This window comes from Benincasa hispida, chromosome 7, assembly GCF_027475165.1.
Source record: "Benincasa hispida cultivar pf3 chromosome 7, pf3_genome.v1.1, whole genome shotgun sequence".
NCBI lineage: Eukaryota > Viridiplantae > Streptophyta > Magnoliopsida > Cucurbitales > Cucurbitaceae > Benincasa > Benincasa hispida.
In genome coordinates, this window is record NC_143484.1 from 43494827 (window position 1) to 43515444 (window position 20618).

Consider the following 20618-nt stretch of genomic DNA (forward strand, 5'->3'; position numbering starts at 1 on the left):
TATTTTTTTTTTTTTATAAATTTATAATTTTAGTGTTTAGGGTATTATAAAAATATGAAATGTCAAATGGGCATTATAAAAAAAAGAAACAATCAACAAAACAAACATAAATCAAATTAAAAAAATGTCATTTATTTTTGTCAATTTCTCCATAAATTATTGAACCATTGAATACATACAAAATGAAATACATACTTTATTATGGAGTGTACAAAATTATAACTTTGTGAAATACAAGTTTTGGACTTTGACGAATTTTGTTACGGAGATAATTTGGTGAAGAGAACTTTTTGTGGTTGTAAACAAATTAAATTTGGTGAAGAATTTTTTTGTGTGAATATTTTTTTGTTAATGATTTTTGGATAAATTAATTTTTTGTGAATAAATTTAGGTGGAGAATTTTTGGTGAATTAATTTGATAGGTTGGTTGTTGAAATTGAGAGTGAGAATTTAATAAGGGCATAAGAGTAATTGAGTTTTTTTGTGTAATTTTTTGTTAATAATTTTTAGATAAATTAATTTCTTGTGAATAAATTTAGATGGGAAATGTGAATTAATTTGATAGATTGGTGGTTTAAATTTAAAGTGAGAATTTAATAAGAGACATAAATCTAATTATATAACCAACATTTACTACGCTTACATAATTTTCATCGTAAAAAAAACTTAAAAACTTGTTTTTCAAACATAGGTTAAAAACACGAAATCAAACTTATTTTTCCCATAAAGTAACGTTGTTAAAGTTGCATACCATAATTGATAATAATATATAAAACCAAAAATCATTTTTGTCATTTTTTCGGCCATCGGAGAGTTACAACCGGAATTCCGAAGGATCTTCGCCGGCGGCCATGCCGAATCCAAACTACAATCACTTGCAGACTCCACTTCGCCATACTCAGTCGTCTTCTTCATCCTCAACTTCCAGACTCCTTCTTCTTCTAACCTTCCTCCCTCTCACTCTCGCATTCCTTGCTTTCGTCCTCCAGTGGCGCGGCGGACTCACCGACCCCGCCACCCGTTGGTCTCCGCCGGGTTCCTACCAGTTCCCCGGCATGGAATCCTCGCCACTCTCCCCGATTTCGCGCCACTCCACGCCTTCTGCCTCTGATTGCCTCAATCTTGGTCGGAGTGTTTCGCCCTCGTTCCCGTACTATCAGGACTGGAAGTTCGATCGCGGATCAAATTTGAAGCCCAAGGTCTAATGCTCTTTTTCTTCTTCTTCTTCTATGGAATTTCGCTTTTACTTAGTGTCATGAAGTTGATTTATGAGTTGTGTTAGTAATTAATTGGTATGTGGAATGGAGCTAAGAATTGGGAAATGATTATGAAAGTGGTTGTTTTGTTTGTCTTATGATGGCTGATGAGAAGGGGAAAGGAGTTTGTTTGAGATAACAATTCTTATTTTCTGATGGGAATTTTGAGGCTTCTTTATGCTGATTTTGATGGAAACGAGTACTTCTTTCTTTCTTCCTCTCGCTGGTAGATATGCATTACAACAAGTACGTCAGCAGGATTAGAGCAAATCTTGCCCTGGATGTTCTATCACAAGGTCATTGGAGTTTCAACCTTCCTTCTTTTTGTGGAGGGCAAAGCTGCATCTCCTGATGTGACTAGAGTTTTGGAGTCAATTCCTGTGAGTTCAATTGCTCTCTAGTTACCCCTAGTTGGAGCCAATCTTCATTGTATTTGAGTTTTTTGGCACTTATTAAGCATGAATTTGACATGGCTTTTCAGGGAGTGAAGTTGATATTCAGAACAAAAGAGTTAGAGGAGCAGCAGGCAAAAAGGTGTAAAACCTCTGCCATTTTTTTTTGACAATAAAATATATCAGAAGCAATTTCATATAGGGGAATGGAAGGGCTAAGGAAGTGCTCATTTCTTCGATTTTCTTTAGAAATGTCATAGTATCTTGACTGGAAGTTCTAGAACCTAGTTATTGTAAGATGTGCTATTAGTTGTCGATCATTTTCTCTAATAAGGGTGTAAATGAAAACTGAACCACTTGTAGGATTGACGAAACCAATCAAGCTGAGTCATTTCTGTTAATTTTGACCAGTCTTTGACATTTGATTTGGTTTTATAGTAGTCAATTTCCGTTTTTTATTTGATGCTGGTATTAATTAATAAAAAACCAAGTCTGAACCAACTCGGGTACACTTTTGTTTCATGGAACATAAGTTTATGCAATTTTTTATGAGTATGAAGATTAGAAGGTCGCTTACATCATTATCTGTTTTTGAGTCCTGATATAACATTTCTTTTTAAATCATTATCACAAATACGGACACACAGACACAATATACACAAACTTTTTTTTGTTGATGCATGATAAGTGCAATGGAAAAGGAAATCTTGAAGTGAAGAAGTAAACAATAAAACTTCAATCGGCATTTGTCAAAAATGAACCATAATTATAGAAGTTTTAATAAGAGAGCTCCAACTAGAAGACTCAAACTTTGCTCAATCCCAAGTATTTCTACAACTTCAATCCTTAACATGTCTATTGTTACTTCTGAGCCAAAATTTCCAAAAAAAGAAAAAAAAAAAGGAGCGAAGGTTGCATTAGACAGAATGGAAACAAAATCTGGGGCCTCACAGTGGTTGGTGCTAATTGCCTTAGTTCTCCTAGGAAGATTTGTAATGGAAATATTAAGAATGAGAAGCTTGCACCAGCTATTAGGACCTTCAGTGGGCAAATAGGTGATCCAGCTCCTCCGAATATCCGCATATATAGCACCAATTTAGCCTTAGGATAGGCAAGTGAAGGCTGTCTTTCTATAGAGGGGGAAATCATGATCATATTTATTTAAGAGAATTGTTATTATTATTAATGTTTTATACCATTCTTTCTTAACTCGTTTTTCAATGTGGATGTCTGGTTTCTTTTTGCTATCCTCAGTCGGATCTGGAATGAAACATGGCTTTCTGGTTTCTTTTACAAACCTTGCAATTATGAACTATTTGTGAAGCAATCTCTCAATATGGAGATGGCCATCATTATGGCAAGGGTATGGTAAATGTTCTTCTTATGGGCATTACTGTGTTGCTAACTTATTCTCTAATGTATGACTACTAACTTGTGCTGTTTAGTTTCTTCTCTCTCCTTTTTAAATATTAGGATGCTGGCATGGATTGGATAATTCATCTTGATACTGATGAGTTGGTACATCCAGTCGGTGCTCAGGAGTACTCCTTGAGGCAGTTGCTGCTTGATGTGCCTGGAAATGTTGATATGGTTATTTTTCCTAATTATGTATGTGTTCGCACTATCTTTTTGTTTTGCAATTTTTTTTTTGTTGTGAAATGGTGAAGCTACTTGAACTTGTCAACATTAATTTTCTTCTGCATTTCCACATTGTGGTGAGCCGAAATCTAATTGTAACGTTGGTGTTACATAGGAAAGCAGTGTTGAAAGGGATGATATAAAGGAACCTTTTACTGAGGTAGTTTCTTTCACTATCCATTTTATTATTTTACTTATTTGAGCTGTTTGGCTGGAAATTTCAATTTCTTATCCACCATGATTTGCTCTTGCATTTGTAAAGGGCTGTACAAACATTGCAATTTAGAATCTGCATGCAACTACTATAGTTGGGCAAAATTGGTTTCTATTGCTTGATGATATATGGAACACGTAATTATCTTTTGTATATATATATTTGTGTATGTATATTTTTTTCTTTTCCGTTGCCACCGGCATATATGCCGCCGGTTTTTCTTCTTTAAAATCTGCATGCTTTTATTATCTCGTTCTTCTTATTGACATTGGTTTTCTTGAATAGATAGAAACTATGAAAGTTCATGGAGCTGTTGCTGAACTCCCAGTTTAGAATAATTAAAATCTTTAGAAGGTCAAATTTTAAATCATTTCAAAATTTGTGTTGTTTGTTTGTTGTGTGTATATATATATATATATATATATATATATATAGAGAGAGAGAGAGAGAGAGAGAGAGAGAGACAGAGGAAGCATTTAATTATAATGAGTCTGGTATTTTGTTTTTGTATATCAAGATGAAACTTGTGCAAAGCATTAGTTAGTGCTTGTTATTAATATGCACCTACTATTTTAAGACTACTCTTTTTATGAACTCAGGTCTCGATGTTCAAGAAAAACTTTGACCACCTGCCCAAGGATACATATTTTGGCATGTACAAAGAATCAACTCGTGGTAACCCAAATTACTTTTTGACTTATGGAAATGGGAAATCAGCTGCTCGAATTCAAGATCATCTTCGCCCCAATGGTGCACATAGATGGCATAATTACATGAAAACCCCAAAGTAAGTTTTTTACTGTGAACTTGAGGTTTTGGGATATGTTGATTATTTCCTTTATTAAGAAATTTTATATAGTATTTATTGTATCATACTTGTTAATTTTTATTCTTTCCTTATTTGTACTTGGGTATTTTTCTATTTAAGAAGCCCTTTCCTTCTAAGAGAAATAAGAGAGAAATTGTATTTTTCCACTTGGTATCAGAGCAGCAAAGTTTTCTGAAACCCTAAAAACCCTAATTTTCTGAAAACCTAAAAAAACCCTAATTATCTGTTGCCGCAGCCGGCGGTCGTCACACACCAGCCGCCACTCTATGCCACTCCACCGCCGGACGTCGCGCTCTCTACCATCGGTCGATCGCCCCTCCGCCGGACGCCACGTCTCAGTCTTTTTTTTTGCGAATTTTTTCTGGGGTTGTTTCACGTTTTCTTGGGTCTGTCCTGCCGTTCGTTGCCGCCGTCTGTCGCTGGCATTCGGCCTCTTTTTGGTGTGTTTTTTCTAGATCTTTTCAGCTCTGTTTAGCCTCTGTTTGATACTTGTTTAGCCTCTTTTTGGTGTGTTTTTTTTTCCAAATCTATTGCTTTTATTTTTGGGTCTTTGCTTCTTCAGCAATATGTCAGACACTAAGGCACCTAATGCTAAAATTTTCGACTATCATATCCATCCAACCGGTCCCACTGTCCAAATAACTACCATTCGACTTAATGGGGATAATTTTCTTCGTTGGTCCCAAGTGTTCAGATGTATATTTGTGGACAAGGGAAGATTGGTTACATCACGGGAGAAAAAACTGTCCCTAGTTCCGATGACCCTCCATTTTCCGGGTGGGACACTAAAAACTCCATGGTTATGACTTGGCTTGTCAATTCCATGGTTGAAGACATAGGTTGTAACTACATGTGTTACACTACTGTCAAGGAATTATTGGATAGTATAACTCAGATGTATTCTGATTTGGACAACTAGTCACAAGTGTTTGAGTTGAACTTGAAATTGGGTGATATACGACAATGAACTAATACTTGAAATTGGGTGATATACGAAAAGGAACTAACTCAGTTACACCATACTTTCTCTCCTTAAAAAGGATTTGGCAAGATCTGGACCTCTTTGATACGTATGAGTGAAAGTCTACAGAGGACCAAAAGCACTATAGGAAAACTGTTGAAGATGATCATATTTATAAATTCCTTGCCGGACTCAATGTTGAGTTTGATGAAGTTAGAGGTAGAATGTTTGGAAAAACTACTCTTTCGACTATTAATGATATTTTTTCTGAAGTTCGCAGGGAAGAAAGTCACAGAAATGTTATGATTTGCAAAAAACCTATTGATTCAGTCGAATGCTCTGTGTTGGTGACTGGAAATATTGCAAAGAAGGCTTCTGATCAATCCAGTAAGCCACATGAAAAGCCTCGTGTCTGGTGTGACCACAACAACAAACCTCGACATACACGTGAAACTTGTTGGAAACTTCATGGAAAACTTAACCTGCAAATTGGATAAATTCTAAGCAAGGTAAGCGAAATTCCCATAAGCATACCTCTCATGCTAATGTTGAAGACTCCAACCCGTTTAACAAAGAGCAAATTAATCAAATTCTGAAGCTGCTAAAGAACAATTCATCATCTGGTAATCCTAGTGTTTCCTTGGCACAATCAGGTACCTGTCCTCAAACTCTCTCTTGCCCTAATTCATCTCCGTGGATTATAGATTCTGGAGCCTCTGATCATATGACCAGTTCTTGTTGCTTTTTTGAATCATATTCTCCTGTGTATTGCAATGAAAAAATTCGCATTGCCGATGGTAGCTTCACCTCTATTGCAGGAAAAGGAACTATTCCTTTATCTACAAAACTTGTGTTACGTTCTGTCCTTCATGTTCCAAAATTAGCTTGTAATTTGTTGTCTGTTAGTAAAATCTCTAAGGATGCCAATTGTCGTGTTATCTTTTGTGGAACTCATTGTATCTTTCAGGATCAGGACTCGGGGGGACGATTGGACGTGCTAGGATGATTGATGGTCTCTATTATTTTGATGAAGTTTCAGCTAGCCATAAAAAAGTTCAGGGCCTGAGTAGTGTTTGTTCTTCTTCTGTTAAAGAAACTATAATGCTTTGGCATCGTAGATTAGGACATCCAAATTTCTTTTATTTAAAGCATCTGTTTCCCGATTTATTTAAAGGATTTGATTGTTCAATTTTTCATTGTGAGAGTTGCATTTTTGCCAAACATCATTGATCCACCTATTTGCTTAAATCGTACAAGGCTTCATCACCTTTTTCCTTAATTCACACTGATGTTTGCGGTCCGTCTAAAGTCTTAACTCATAGTGGTAAGCGTTGGTTTGTTACCTTTATAGTTGACCTTACTCGGTTAACTTGGCTTTATTTGTTAACACAAAAGTCTGAAATAAAAGAGGTGTTTGTTCGTTCTTACAATATGATCCAGATTCAATTTCAAACTAAAATTCGAATTCTTCACTCTGATAACGGTACTGAATATTTCAATGAACAATTAACCAATTTTTTGCAAGATAAGGGTATTTTTCATCAAGCTACGTGTCGTGATACGCTGCAGCAGAATGACATTGCTGAGTGAAAGAATAGACACTTACTTGAAGTTGCTCGTGCCCTTATGTTCTCTATGAATGTTCCAAAATATTTGTGGGGCGATGCCGTTCTTACCGCTACATATCTGATCAATCAAATGCCGTCTAAGGTTTTGAATTTTAAAACTCCTTTGAATCACTTCAATGAGTTTTTTTTCTTTCTAATAACCGACTGTTTTTTGATTTACCAATTAAATTGTTTGGGTGTACTGTTTATGTCCATACTTCTCCACTTTCTTGAATTTGATCCTCGAGCCACTAAATGCATTTTTGTGGGCTGTCTCTCATAAGAAGGCTTACAAATGTTTTGCTCCTTTGACCAACGAGTATTTTGAGAGTATGGATGTGTCTTTTTTGGAAGATCAACCTTTTTTTGGCCCAAATTCTCTTTAGGGGAGACATCTAACCTTGAAGATAATTTTAGGACACTCTATCTCTCCCAAACATTAGTGGTCTTGAAATTATGAGTTCTAGTCCTTTGATGCCAAGTATGGAGAGTTCTTCTTCAGGGGGAGAAATACCACAAAATGACTCTACAAGTCGAAATCCTGAACTTCAAGTTTATACTAGAAGAAACTTGACTCAGAGTTCGAGATCAGACAATTGACTTATCACAGGACCAATCAAATACTCTGATGAATGATCTTGAAGATTCAGGTATTAGACACTCTACTCCTATTTCTCCTAGTTCTTCATCTCCTAATCCTTTACCTGATGTCTCTGATCTTGATATTCCAATTGCCCATAGGAAAGGTACTCGCAAATGCACCAAATGTCCCATTGAAAACCATCTTTCTTACCATAGATTGTCCGACTGTCATAAAGCCTTCACATCCAAAATAACCAACCTATTTGTTCCTAGGAATATACAGGAAGCCTTAAATGATTTTAATTGGAAATTAGCAGTGATGGAAGGGATTAATGCGCTGAAACAAAATTGCACATGAGACATGGTTGAACTGCCAAAAGATAAGAAAACAGTGGGATGCAAATGGGTGTTCACCGTAAAATGTAAAGCTGATAGTGGTATTGAAAGGTACAAGGTCAGATTGGTTGCCAAGGGGTTCACTTAGACCTATGGCATTGATTATCAAGAAACATTTGTTCTAGTAGCTAAAATTAATTCTATTAGAATCCTGTTGTCTGTTACAGTTAATTTTGATTGGCCTTTTTATCAACTTGATGTCAAGAGTGCATTTCTCAATGGGGGGATCTTGAAGACGAGGTTTTTATGGACTTGCGACCTGGTTTTGAGGTAGATCTTGGGATTAACAAAGTATGTAAGTTAAAGAAATCATTATACAGGCTCAAACAATCTCCTAGAGCATGGTTTGAACGGTTTGGAAAGGTAGTCACAAGCTATGGATTCAGTCAAAGTCAAGCTGATTATACTATGTTCTATAAACATACTGGAAGTGGTAAGTTGGTAGTTTTGATAGTGTATGTTGATGATATCATTCTTACAGGTAATGATGAGACAGGACTAAATATCTTGAAGAAAAATCTTGCTAATGATTTTCAAATTAAGGACCTGGGAACCTCAAAGTATTTCCTAGATATGGAGTTTGCCAGGTCTAAAAGTGGTATTCTTGTCAACCAGAGGAAGTATATTCTTGACCTACTGAATGAGACAGATTTACTTGGTTGCAAGATAGCAGAGACTCCTATTGAGCAAAATTTAAAATTGGTAGCTGCAACTGAAAAAGAGGTAAAAGAAAAAGAAAAGTACCAGAGACTTGTGGGGAGGCTTATATACCTCTCTCACACACGTCCTGACATTGCTTTCGCATTTAGTGTGGTAAGCCAATTCATGCATGCCCTCGGGTCAGTCTGCTTTGAAGTAGTTTATAAAATCTTGAGATATTTGAAAGGTACCCTAGGAAAAGATATATTATTCACGATGCATGACCACCTAAATATTGAGGTTTACACTGATGCTGATTGGGCATTTAGCACAACTAATAGAAGATCCATTTCGGATTATTGCGCTTTTATTGGAGGAAATCTGGTTACTTGGCAAAGTAAAAAACAAAGTGTGGTTGCAAGAAGTAGTGCTGAAGCAGAATTTAGGGCATTAGCCCATGTTATTTGTGAGGGTATATGGATAAGAAGACTATTGGAAGAATTGAATTTCTTTCCTAAAACGCCGATACGCATTTATTGTGATAACAAGTCAGCAATTTTCGTTGCCCACAATCCAATCCTTCATGATAGGATAAAACATATTGAAGTTGATAAACACTTCATAAAGGAGAAGAGATGGATGCATGAATAATATGCATTCTCTTTCTTCTGACAGCAGAACAAATTGCGGATGTATTAACTAAAGGTCTTCCAAAGTGGCAGTTTAACAAGTTGATTGACAAACTGGCCATGAATGATATCTTCAAACCAGCTTGAGGAGGAGTGTTGATTATTTCCTTTATTAAGAAATTTTATATTGTATTTATTGTATTATATTTGCTGATTTTTATTCTTTCCTTATTTGTACTTGGATATTTCTTCTATTTAAGAAGTCCTTTCCTCCTAAGAGAAATAATATGTTCGCGGTTAAATATCTTCCAGTGAGATTAAATTGGAGGAAGCTGCCGTATTACACTACACATATGCAAAATATTCTGATTTGACCTCTAGACGTGACCGCTGCAGCTGTAAACCTACCAAAGATGATGTTAAAAGATGCTTCATGTTGGAATTCGATAGAGCTGTGAGTTCAGTTTTTCCTGATCTTGTTTAACATATAATCTTCTGTCCACAACAAAAGCTTCTTGAACAGGGTTATGCAACAGTCATAAAGCAGTTTGAACCAATATTTTAATTTGATGTGGATGTAGAGATATTTTCATTAGTTACTGCTTATATATGCTGTGCTATAAATTAAAGAAGTGGTTATGGATTGCTAGTAAAACTACTCTTTTTCATTCTGAGTAACGACAAGTTATTTCCATGAGATAATTGAACAACTTTTATCCCCTTTCTTAGTGCCACTTTGCATGAGGTAATTGTTTAATTTTCTTTTCTTTTTTGTGTGTACACTATATTGGTCCAAAATTTCCTATATTTGAGAACAAATTTCCAATGGTAGAAAGAAGTCATCGAGAACTTGGAGTTTCTTTTATGTTTTACTTTTTGATGACCCCGTCCCATCATTTTTAAATGTATGACCAACTATATATCTTGCAGGCATTCATAGTGGCATCTACTGCAACCCAGGAGGAAATGATGAACTGGTATTCTCTTTATGAAGAAAATATTTTCTCTATTTATGTTTTGGATGTGATAGATTTGCTTCTTTACTAGGTACCGAGAACACGTAGTGTGGGGTGACAAAGATGTAAAAATCAAGTTGTTGAGGAAGGGGATTTTAACACGAATTAATGCTCCTATGGTAAGACTTTTATTTGATGTCTGTATTGACAAATTAGAAAGAGTTAAAAAGTCCTTTGTTTATTAAAACAATTCAGTTACAAAGTTCACTTTGGAAAACTATTTTCATAAAGTGTCCGAAGCATTGGGTTTTTGTAATAATAGCTTTCCCATTATTTATGTTTTTACCCTATTTTCTTATAGCTTGAACTGCCTAGGGAATGAGGATTTAGAAGTTCATGATAGAGAAAGTTATATAGGTCTACAGTAGAACTGGCGAATTGGCTTTGGGGACATCCAGATATCCTGTCAGAATCAGTCAGAATCTGGATTGTCCAAACTCCAAAGTTTAGTTTTTGGGAACTAAAGAGGATAAGCACTGATGTAAGTGAAGTGCAAGTGCTGATATCCGACATGAGCATAGCTAAGATATCAATGATCTTTTCCCTTTTAAGTTGGTTTGAATCCTTACCTCACTCATAATTATAACGTCATATTCCACCTCGATTATATTGGAAAATTTCACAAAATGACTCAAAATTAAAAAACTTTTCTACCAATGACCTCTTTCTAAAACTTTTTCAACCATTGACTTTTTGCACATGCGAAATTTCAATTACCCCCAATTTTAAAAAGCCTTATGAAAATTTTACAATGATAGGTCCCTTCATTTCCTTCTCAAAGCATTTCTCTTCGAAAAATTTTCTCTCAAATTTGCTCCCGTTTTCTCTTCGAACTTCAGCCGATAACTCCTCACAGGTTACTTGCCGGTCGTCTCTACGCACTTGCCACCGTCGTCGTCATTTGAAAGGTATGAGACTCTTCTCCTTGAAGAATGTATGTTGATATTCAAGGTTTGACTATCTTTTAGGGTTTAATTGTGTATTCGTTCGTAATCGATCATTGAAAGAATACTAAACGACCAGATAGAGAATACTAAGCGAGCGTTGAGAGAATATTAAGAGAGCTTTTAGATATTACTAAACGATCAGATAGAGATTACTAAGCGATCGAATAGAGAATATCAGAATACTAAGCGATCGTTTAGATATTTATCGTGTGATCGTTTATGTTTATATCGTGTGATCGTTTAGATTTATATCGTGTGATCGTTTAGGTTTATATCGTGCGACGTTTAGCTAACTGTTACGCGATCGTTTAGATATTTATTGTATGATCGTTTAGGTTTATATCGTACGATCGTTTAGCTAACTGTTACGCGATCGTTTAGATATCTGTTATGTGATCGGTTAGTTATCATCATGCGATCGTTTAGTTTTTGTTATGTGATCGTTTAGATTTTCTTGTAAAGTACACGATTGTCAAATTGGTAAGATGACCGTCTCTATTGAGAAATATTTTCCTACTACAGTTGCTTGTCAAGTCCACAAAATTGCCCTTGTGATTAAGAATAAGTTAACAGAAGAACAAATGAGACTGTATAGGAAAATGACCTTTGGTCCATTGTTGGATATAAATATTATTTTTAATGGACAATTTTTGCACCATTTTCTGTTAAGGGAGGTAGCAGATGCAAACCCAGACGTTATATCATTCAACATTCTAGGGAAGAAGGTAACATTCTCCCAAGAGAATTTTAACTTGATAACTGAGTTGTGGCCGACCAGGGAAATAGTGGAAAGAGAAACAAGCGTTGAAAGGCTGCGAGAACTCATTCTTGGACCGAAGGACCCAAATAGAAAGGATAGATCTTGCAAGGATGTGGAGACTGCATTCGAGAACATCAATTTTACTAATGACGAAGATGCTGTCAAGATTGCATTGGCACTGTTTATTAAAACGGTGATGATTGGAAAAGACAAAAAACCCAGTTCCATGTGAATATATTTGGGATTGTCGATGACCACGACATCTTCGTACATTACGACTGGTCTTCTCTCTTTTATCGACATACATTGAATAATATGAAGACTATCATGCGTGGGAATGAGACATATGATTCAAAGAAAGCAGAAGGTGATCACCATGCCTCACATTACTATATAAAGGGATTCGTACTTGCTTTCCAGATATGTACTTTTGTTTCTGATTCACTTTAATATATATTGAACTTGTGTGTTATGTACGTGTATCAAAGTTTCCATATCGTAGGTTTGGGCTTACGAAATTTTATCCACATCAAGTAAGTTCATAGCCACCAAAGTCAGCAAGCTTGAAATTCCTATAATTCTTAGATGAACTTGTTCTTGTGCTCCACCTTATAAATCATTGAGCAATAAAGTTTTTCACCCAAGAAAAGTAAGTAATCGATCACTTCTGACTTGCTCATTTGTTTATAGTTTCATGCATTTTGACTTGCTCATTTGTTTACGTACAGATTATTGTTGTGTCGAGACTTGTACCTAGCACAGAGGAGATAAGGTACAAGAAGGACCACTTGGAAGGACTTAATGTGGTTCTTGTTGTTGGAGCAAGAAGGATTGAAGGGGTTGAACACTCCATCAACACTCATGAGTCCTTTGGGGGGCACGAAGAGCATGAACCCCATGTAGAAAACTCTGTAAATGTGCAAGGTATAGAGCCAGAATCACGTATGCCGGTTCAGGCTAACCCAATAGTGTCGGAACCACGTAGGGAACAAAAGTCCTCAAGACATCTCATTCCAAATCATACAAGATTCTTAGGGAGGAAACTAAAGAAGTTCGTAAAGATTTGGCGAACTTGACTACCATGGTCCGTCAGATGGGAGATACATTTATTGTCCAACATCATCTGATGGGCCAACAATTGAACGAAATAAAGATGATGGTCCATCGTCTGAATGGGGCATGCATTTCTGTACAGTCGTTTAGATATTCCCAAATGGACGATTGTTTAGAAAATCTAAACGGTTGTTTAGATAATCTAAATGATTGTTTAAGACTATCTAAACGATCGGTTATATTTTATAGACGATAAGTTAAATATTCTTTCACGATTGTTTAGATCATATTAAACGATCGTTTAGATTTTCTAGATGATCGTTTACATATTTTTAAACGATCGATTACCTCCCTTGACAGAATAGTTTGTTTGATTTGTTCAGGATAATAATAATACAAGGACTCATCATGATGAGAGGTATGATAATGAGGGACCTCGTGATGATAATAATGGTGATAGTAACAATAATGAGGGACCTCGTAATAATGATGATCCCCCTCAGACCGATGCAGAAGATCCCCAAGGTACCCACCAATAAACTCACAGTGTAGAAGATACCCCTCATACCGATGTAGAAGAACATGTCAGTGAACAACTAGTCAATGAACAACCAGTTGGGACAATTAGTGATGTCAATGAACTCCCTACTCAAGCGTTTAGTCTTAGGGGCATTTCATTGCGGATTCAGCCAAGGTTGTGGGGACATCAACTCAGAAGGATGCTACTGAAGTTGAGGTTCGACTATTGCATGAATTAGTTTTCTTAATATTGTACTGTCACTGATTTATAATTAAAATATAGGAAAAAATTGATCGAGAGCTTTGGAAAAGGAAAAACCAGCCAAGTTCACACCTAAGTTGGTGAAAAGGGGGAAGACAGGAGATTCTCAGCCTCAATCTTCTCAGTCCCAATCTTCTCAGCCACAATCTCCTCAGCCCCAATCTTCTTAGCTTCAATCGGCCACACTCAATCCCAACCCCTTGGTCCCTGTACCTGACTTCCCCATAAGGACCGTTAGTTCCTATGACCCATGCTTCCCAGTCCCAAATGTTCTGTGGAACGCATACAAAAGATGGAAAAGCCATCCTAAAACCAAAAACGAGGAGTGGACGATTGTATACAACCTTCAAGACCAAGGATTTCTTCAAAATGCTTGAGCAGAACACATGGGTGCTTGGAGACGTGAGTATTTCTGTTTATTCATTAACCAAGATCAATCGTTCAGAAGTTTCTTAAGCTATCGCACAAATGACTTATATATATTTTTTTTGTTGGATCAGACTATGGATCTCCTTTTGATGCACATGCATTAGAAGTTGCACTCAAAACCTGACTTGTGCAAGTATCGATTCACGATGATTGACTCGAGCTTCACGATATGGAAATTTCACATATTTGTTAAAACTATTCTTCACTCAACCATGTATTTACCATCTTGCCTGTCCTAGGAAGCTTGGATAGAGCTAGAAGGTATTACTTCTAAGATCCAGTCAGGAGGTATTGAAATGGAAGGTGGTAAAATGGCAAGCTGGTTGGATCATGAAGCACACATGAGGTTTTGGGCGAACTCTCACTTCTTTATTGACTACGTGCTTGGACAGTATGAAGAATACAAGCCAGCGTGGACAGATGTTGACTTCGTATTTGGGCCAATCAAACATCAAACAACACTAGCTTATGCTGGCCATCGATCTAGAGAGGTGCACAATCTTTATATTTGACTCCATGCCGAACTACATCGATGGCGACATACTTGATGGTTACCTCAAGCTTGTGGTCAGAGTATACCTTCGATGTTGATTTTTGTCAAATTTGACAAACAATATAAGATGTTCAAGTACGGGCAATGGAAAGTGAAGAGATCGAAGGTGACCCTCCAAGAGGGCAAGTCTCTAGACTGTGACATTTTTTGTGCTAAATTTGTAGAATACTGTGTAACTGGTGCTAATAGGGTTGACTTAACACAGACTAATATGGAATTGTATAGGAAACAGTATGTTGCCCAGTTGTGGGCAAATAAATATTTATGGAAATAGAATTGATGTTTGACTATATATAACTAAGAAAATAAATAACTAAGTAATCGCCCAAACTAACTAAAAGATCATTTAAGAATATGTGTAAGATCGTTCAAAAATATGTAAACGAACGTTTAGAAAATTCTAACCGATCGTTTAGAACATTAAACGATCGTTTAATAAAAATCTAAACAATGATGCATAATTAACTAAGTGATTGTGCACAAATAACTAAGCGATCACGCATAGAAATTATAGATGGGCCAATGCAGGTGTTATCGATGTTTGTCTGTACGTTTTCTTGTTATGTCCTCTCTGACTAGATCGTGTATACCTATGTATTTGTCGTGGCTCCTTTCCAGGTTTGATGTTGACCTACACTTGCTACCTTTTGTGGTGGTATAAGTTCAAAATCTTCAAAATCTGTACTTCGACTCCATTCTTGTCTATGTCCAACTGGGAAGATTGGTTCAACATAAGCAGCAAGCACGCACTCAATGGTAAACCATTTTGCACATATATTTGAACATTAATGTTTCTAAGAGTTGTTGCTGATATTGCATGGGAGCACGAGATCTCAACGCAATTAAACTCCATATAAGTATATGTCCGTGAACGAAGATCAACCAACCACAAAATATCCATCATTCACATTAATTATATGCATATCCACCGGGGAAACACTATGTTCTAGACATCAATTTCGATTCCTTAAGAATACTCATTGTTTAATCAGTTACAATTTTTGTGCATGCCATTGCATTTATACGTCGGATATAGAACCAACCTTATAGCCACCGCGGATATGCTCTAATAGCTTTGTGATTGGTAGTTCTCGTGCATCTTTCAACACTCCACTGAGGCATTCTACTATATTTTTTCGTCATCTTGTCATACCTACAATGGACTTGATAAACCCTTACCCACCGTTGTAATCTAACCTCCTCAAGATGCCTATCTTGAGGAGGTTGGATTACAACGGTGGGCAAGGGTTTATCAAGTCCATTGTAGGTATGATAAACCCTTGTAGGTATGTTCAAATATTATGTGCAAAATGGTTTACCGTTGGGTGTGTGCTTACTGCTTATGCTGAACCAATCTTCCCAGTTGAACATAGACAAGAATGGAGTCAAAGTACAGATTTTGAAGATTTTGAACTTATACCATCACGAAAGGTAGCAAGTGTAGGTCGACGTCAAACCGTCAGGATACCTTCTAATGGAAAGGAGGCACGACAAATACATAGGGTCTACTATATTTTTCGTCATCTTGTCATACCTACAATGCACTTGATAAACCCTTGCCCACCGTTGTAATCCAACCTCCTCAAGATAGGCCGTCACACCCCAGGATATTGATGGAGCTTAGCCTAATACATTTGGAACTCAAACATTCTATAAGCTTTCGCTGCTAGGTAGAAGTGTGGGATTATGTCCTTATTCTTGAATTTGTTAACGAAATTGTTCCAAATATGGTACATACATAGAGCATGAAATGCATCATGGAATATACTTGTAACAGCCTTTGCAACTGGGATGTGTTGATCTGATATAATCATTAAATTCAGAATGTTTCCTATCGAAGCCTTCAAATGAGTCATAAACCAGTCCATGATGCATCGTTCTCACCATCTACAATACTGAAAGTGATAAGATATATGTTATTACTGTCATCAATACACGTTGCTATTAACAACACACCTTTGTATTTCTCGTGCAAACGGATCCCATCAACAACGATTACTGGGCGGATGCAGTTCAAAAAACCCCCAATACACTGACCAAGTGCCATGAAGACGTACTCAAAGTATTACTCGTTCTCTACTTCAACCTCAAATATCTTACCTGGATTTGCAAGCTTAAGTGCCTCGTCATATGTCCTAACAATAGCATATCATCCTTTCGGCGACCTTCGTGTGAACACCAATTCGTACTCTCTAGCGCGATAAGCAGGGTTGACAAAAATCTCCGTGGAGTCGGGTCCCTGCCCCGGGGTGGGAAATCCCCGGTTTGACCAAGGATAAAAAACGGGTCCCCAACCGGAGATGGGAATGGGACGGGGACGGGGACGGTATCCCCGCCCCGAATATATTTTTTAATAATTTTAAATAATAATAATCAAAATAATATATACTGTAATGAGAACGTCCAACGAGATATCTAAACGATCGTGTAACAATTAGCTAAATGACCACACAATAAATATCTAAACGATCACGTAACAGTTAGCTAAACGATCGCACGATATAAACTTAAACGATCACACGATATAAACCTAAACGATCACACAATAAATATCTAAACGATTGCTTAGTATTCTCTATTCGATCATTTAGTAATCTTTATCCGATCGCTTAATAATATTTAAACGCTCACTTAATATTCTCTAAACGCTTGCTTAGTATTTTCTACCGATCGCTTAGTATTCTCTCAACGATCGATTACGATGAAATACATGATTAAACTCTAAAAAATAGTCAAACCTCGAATATCAACATGCATTCTCCAAAGAGAAGAGTCTTATACCTTTCAGATGACGATGATGGCAAGTGCGTAGAGACGACTGGCGAGAAACCTGCGAGGGGTTCTCGACGAAAGTTTAGAGAGAAAACAGGAGCAAATTTGAGAGGCAAATTTTTGAAAAGAAATGCTTTGAAATGAAGGAAATGAAGGAACCTATCGTGGTAAAGTATTCGTAGAGGCGCGCGGATATCAAATGGTCTGAAGGCTTTTTAAAACTGGGGGTAATTTTGGAATTTTTCATGGACAAAAGGTCACTGGTAGAAAAGTTTTTAGGAAAAGTCATTGGTAGAAAAGTTTTGGTTTTTCGGCCATTTTGTGAAATTTTCCGTGGAAGGCTTTGATCTTCTGAAGATTTTTTAAAACTGGGGTAATTTTGGAATTTCACATGGGAAAAAAGTCAATAGTAGAAAAGTTCGAAATGGTCATTGGTAGAAAAGTTTTTGGTTTTTGGGTCCTTTTGTAAAATTTTCCAAAAAAAAAAAAATAGGTGTTCAGATGCCTAGTGACCTTGGATTAGTATCTACATATTGCGCTCAGTTTGAAAATTCTCCCGTCTCTTTTTGGTTCAGGTGATTGCACAGGGTTTAAGGGAGAGTGGTGTCTTCGATTCTGTTATTGCATCTGCTTCTAAAACTCAATCAAAGGAGAAATTTTTATCATCCATCACTAGCAGTAACTCGAGCAAAGCCGTTGCATCTCGATCTCTTCCATCTAGGAGGCTAGGCAGAAGTAAAAAGTACCAAGCAACTGCAAGGAAGTACCAAGCAATTGAAGCTGATGAGCAGCAGCATGAATCCGCCGTCCCACCGCAATCTCCTCCAGGAATAGAGACTACGAAACAACTCTAAACCTGGTAGGAGGTACACTTGATTGTTGTAAAACAGCCGCTTGGTCTCCAGTTTGTGGTGTGGATTGTCGTTTACTTCCTTCATACAATACCTTAGCTACCAAGGCTTGCTAGGAGTGAGAAAAGAACAGCAGATAAACAACTATTCTTTCTTCATTGTATAATACATTGTGCCAATTGTGAAATTATGCAATCGCTTTCGAGTATGTTATTTTGTTCTTTCATCTCAATACCAATATTATTTATGGAGTTCTTTTAATCAAGCATTGCAGCTGCAGAAGGATTAAGGAATCATCATGGTGGCCAATTTCGAAGGACAGTTCATTTGATTGAATGCACAAAAACTTGTAGGACGGGCAATAACTGGAAAACGATTCATCCATAGAGTATTGAAGTTTAAACTGAATAGTACAGAATTTACACACAGAAAAAAGAACCATGTGAGCCAATTCGGCTTTTGCAGTAGGTAAACAAACAGTACAGTGAAGAATTGAACTTAGATCTGATTACTAATCAAACATTGGTGGAATTATCAGGTTTGAAAACCGGCTGCTGTGAAGATGGTGAATGAGCTGCACCGCTACCAGGGGGTGGCGTGGGCACACCGAATATCTGCGCATTAGTCCGTATGTCTTGTCTCCCTTTCGCTCGGCCTAGAAAGTAACACCCGAAACCGAGCAACAAGCAGAAGAAAATCAATGGCAGAGAAATCACCACCACCAAACCCATATCTGATCACAAGCAAAGAAAGAGATAAAGTTGAATGGAATGAAGAAAGTGTGTGAGATGAGATTATATACAGAATAAAGGAGAAGACGAAGGAACTAGGCTTATTCTTGAAGGTATTTTTTTTGTGTATGTTTGAAGGCTTTATGTTTGATATATATCCTCGAAATTCCATCCAACGGTCAGCTTAACGTTGAAGCTTCAACGGTCACTTTTTCAGACAGAGACAGCCATTCAAATGGACAGCTGGATTTTTAAATGCTTTTTGAACTTCTTATTCCTTCTCTTTGCTCCATGATTTCATCCTCATGGCTGCCTCCAAAATATTCTTTTGCAGCTTTACTTATTAGGTTAAAATAATTTCTTTTGTTCATTGTTTTCAAAGTTTCAAGTTGTTACATGGTTGGTTTCTTATTTTACACGTTTTTTTTCAAGCTCTTCACATCTTTTCACTAACCTAGGTATAACTCAATTAATATAAAGTATGTATTCTTAATTAAAAGGTAGATGTTCAAGTCCTCTACCCATATGTTGATTGTTGAACTCGAAAAGAAAAAGAAAAAAGAAACTCTTTATATCTGTTGAAAATTAGAAGAAAAGAGTATAATATTATTCTTCCTACTTATGAATCAAATACAAGGTCTTCTTATATAGAACGACCAACTATCAAAAAAAGGATAAAATATTAGAGACATAAATAATAAATATATACATATTGAACATCCAATATTACAAGAGAAATAAAAGGAAATCCAACACTTCCCCTTAAGCTGGTTTGTAAATGTCATCCATAGCCAGCTTGTTGAGAAGTTTATTAAATTATATTTTCAAAAGAGCTTTAGTTAGCATTTCTGCCATTTATTCTGTTGTCGGGAGATAAGATACGCATATTACACATGCGTCAATCTTCCCCTTTATGAAATGCTTGTCAACTTCAATGTGTTTTGTCCTATCATGTAGAATTGGATTATGAATTATAGTGATGGTAGTCTTGTTATCACAATAAATCCGTATAGGCCTCTTTTGAGACATTTTCAGTTCTTCAAGGATCCTGTTGATCCATATACATTCACAAATTCCATGGGCTAAGACTCTAAATTTCGCTTCAGCACTACTGGCTACTACATTTTGATTTTATCTGCGTCATATACTAAATTTCCTCCAACAAACGAACAATAGCCAAAGTAGATCTTCTGTCAGTAGTGCTTCCAGCCCAATCTACATCACTGTACACTTCAACTTGAAATGATCATGTTTATGGAATAATAAACCTTTGCCTAGAGTTCCTTTCAAGTATCTCAGGATTCTTTACATTGCTTCAAAATGAGTAGGTCCCAGTGAGTGCATAAATAGACTCACCATACTAACTGCAAATGCTATATCTAGACGTGTATGAGATAAGTAGATCAATTAACTTACAAGTCTTTGGTATCTGTCTTTGTCCTTTACTTCTTTAGGACTTGCAGCTTGTAATTTTAGATTCGATTTGATAGGAGTGTCTGTTGTTTGACAGCTAAGTAAACCCGTCTCTCGATGTAAGTCAATAACACATTTCCTTTGATTAATAAAAATCCTTTTCTTAGAT

At 36.6% G+C, this 20618-nt stretch overlaps 2 protein-coding genes across 28 annotated transcripts; one reads left to right on the plus strand and one right to left on the minus strand.

The window, feature by feature from the left end:
- The first annotated feature begins 725 nt into the window (after window positions 1-725).
- On the plus strand, window positions 726-19072 carry LOC120081295 (glycosyltransferase-like KOBITO 1). Of its 27 annotated transcripts, XR_016530724.1 has the most exons (15): window positions 726-1199; window positions 1487-1636; window positions 1738-1790; window positions 2903-3011; window positions 3122-3256; window positions 3402-3446; window positions 4100-4287; window positions 9456-9597; window positions 10074-10120; window positions 10191-10278; window positions 10999-11067; window positions 11777-13655; window positions 13722-14102; window positions 14201-17681; window positions 18030-18220. XR_016530724.1 is itself a non-coding variant. In XM_090315643.1 (12 exons), exons 1-11 carry the CDS (start codon window positions 852-854, stop codon window positions 11062-11064), a joined length of 1371 nt encoding a protein of 456 aa, XP_090171769.1. In that variant the 5' UTR covers window positions 726-851; the 3' UTR covers window positions 11065-11067; window positions 18580-19072. The 27 variants fall into 27 exon arrangements, 10 of the variants coding, with proteins under 10 accessions (XP_090171769.1, XP_038891966.1, XP_038891970.1 ...); XR_016530723.1 differs by having other exon boundaries at window positions 13722-17681; XR_016530718.1 differs by lacking the exons at window positions 11777-13655; window positions 13722-14102; window positions 14201-17681 and adding an exon at window positions 18572-19072 and having other exon boundaries at window positions 11016-11067; window positions 18030-18465.
- On the minus strand, window positions 18668-19036 carry LOC120081297 (uncharacterized). The gene has a single exon (XM_039036044.2). It carries the CDS (start codon window positions 19034-19036, stop codon window positions 18821-18823), a length of 216 nt encoding a protein of 71 aa, XP_038891972.1. The 3' UTR covers window positions 18668-18820.
- Window positions 19073-20618: the final 1546 nt, after the last annotated feature.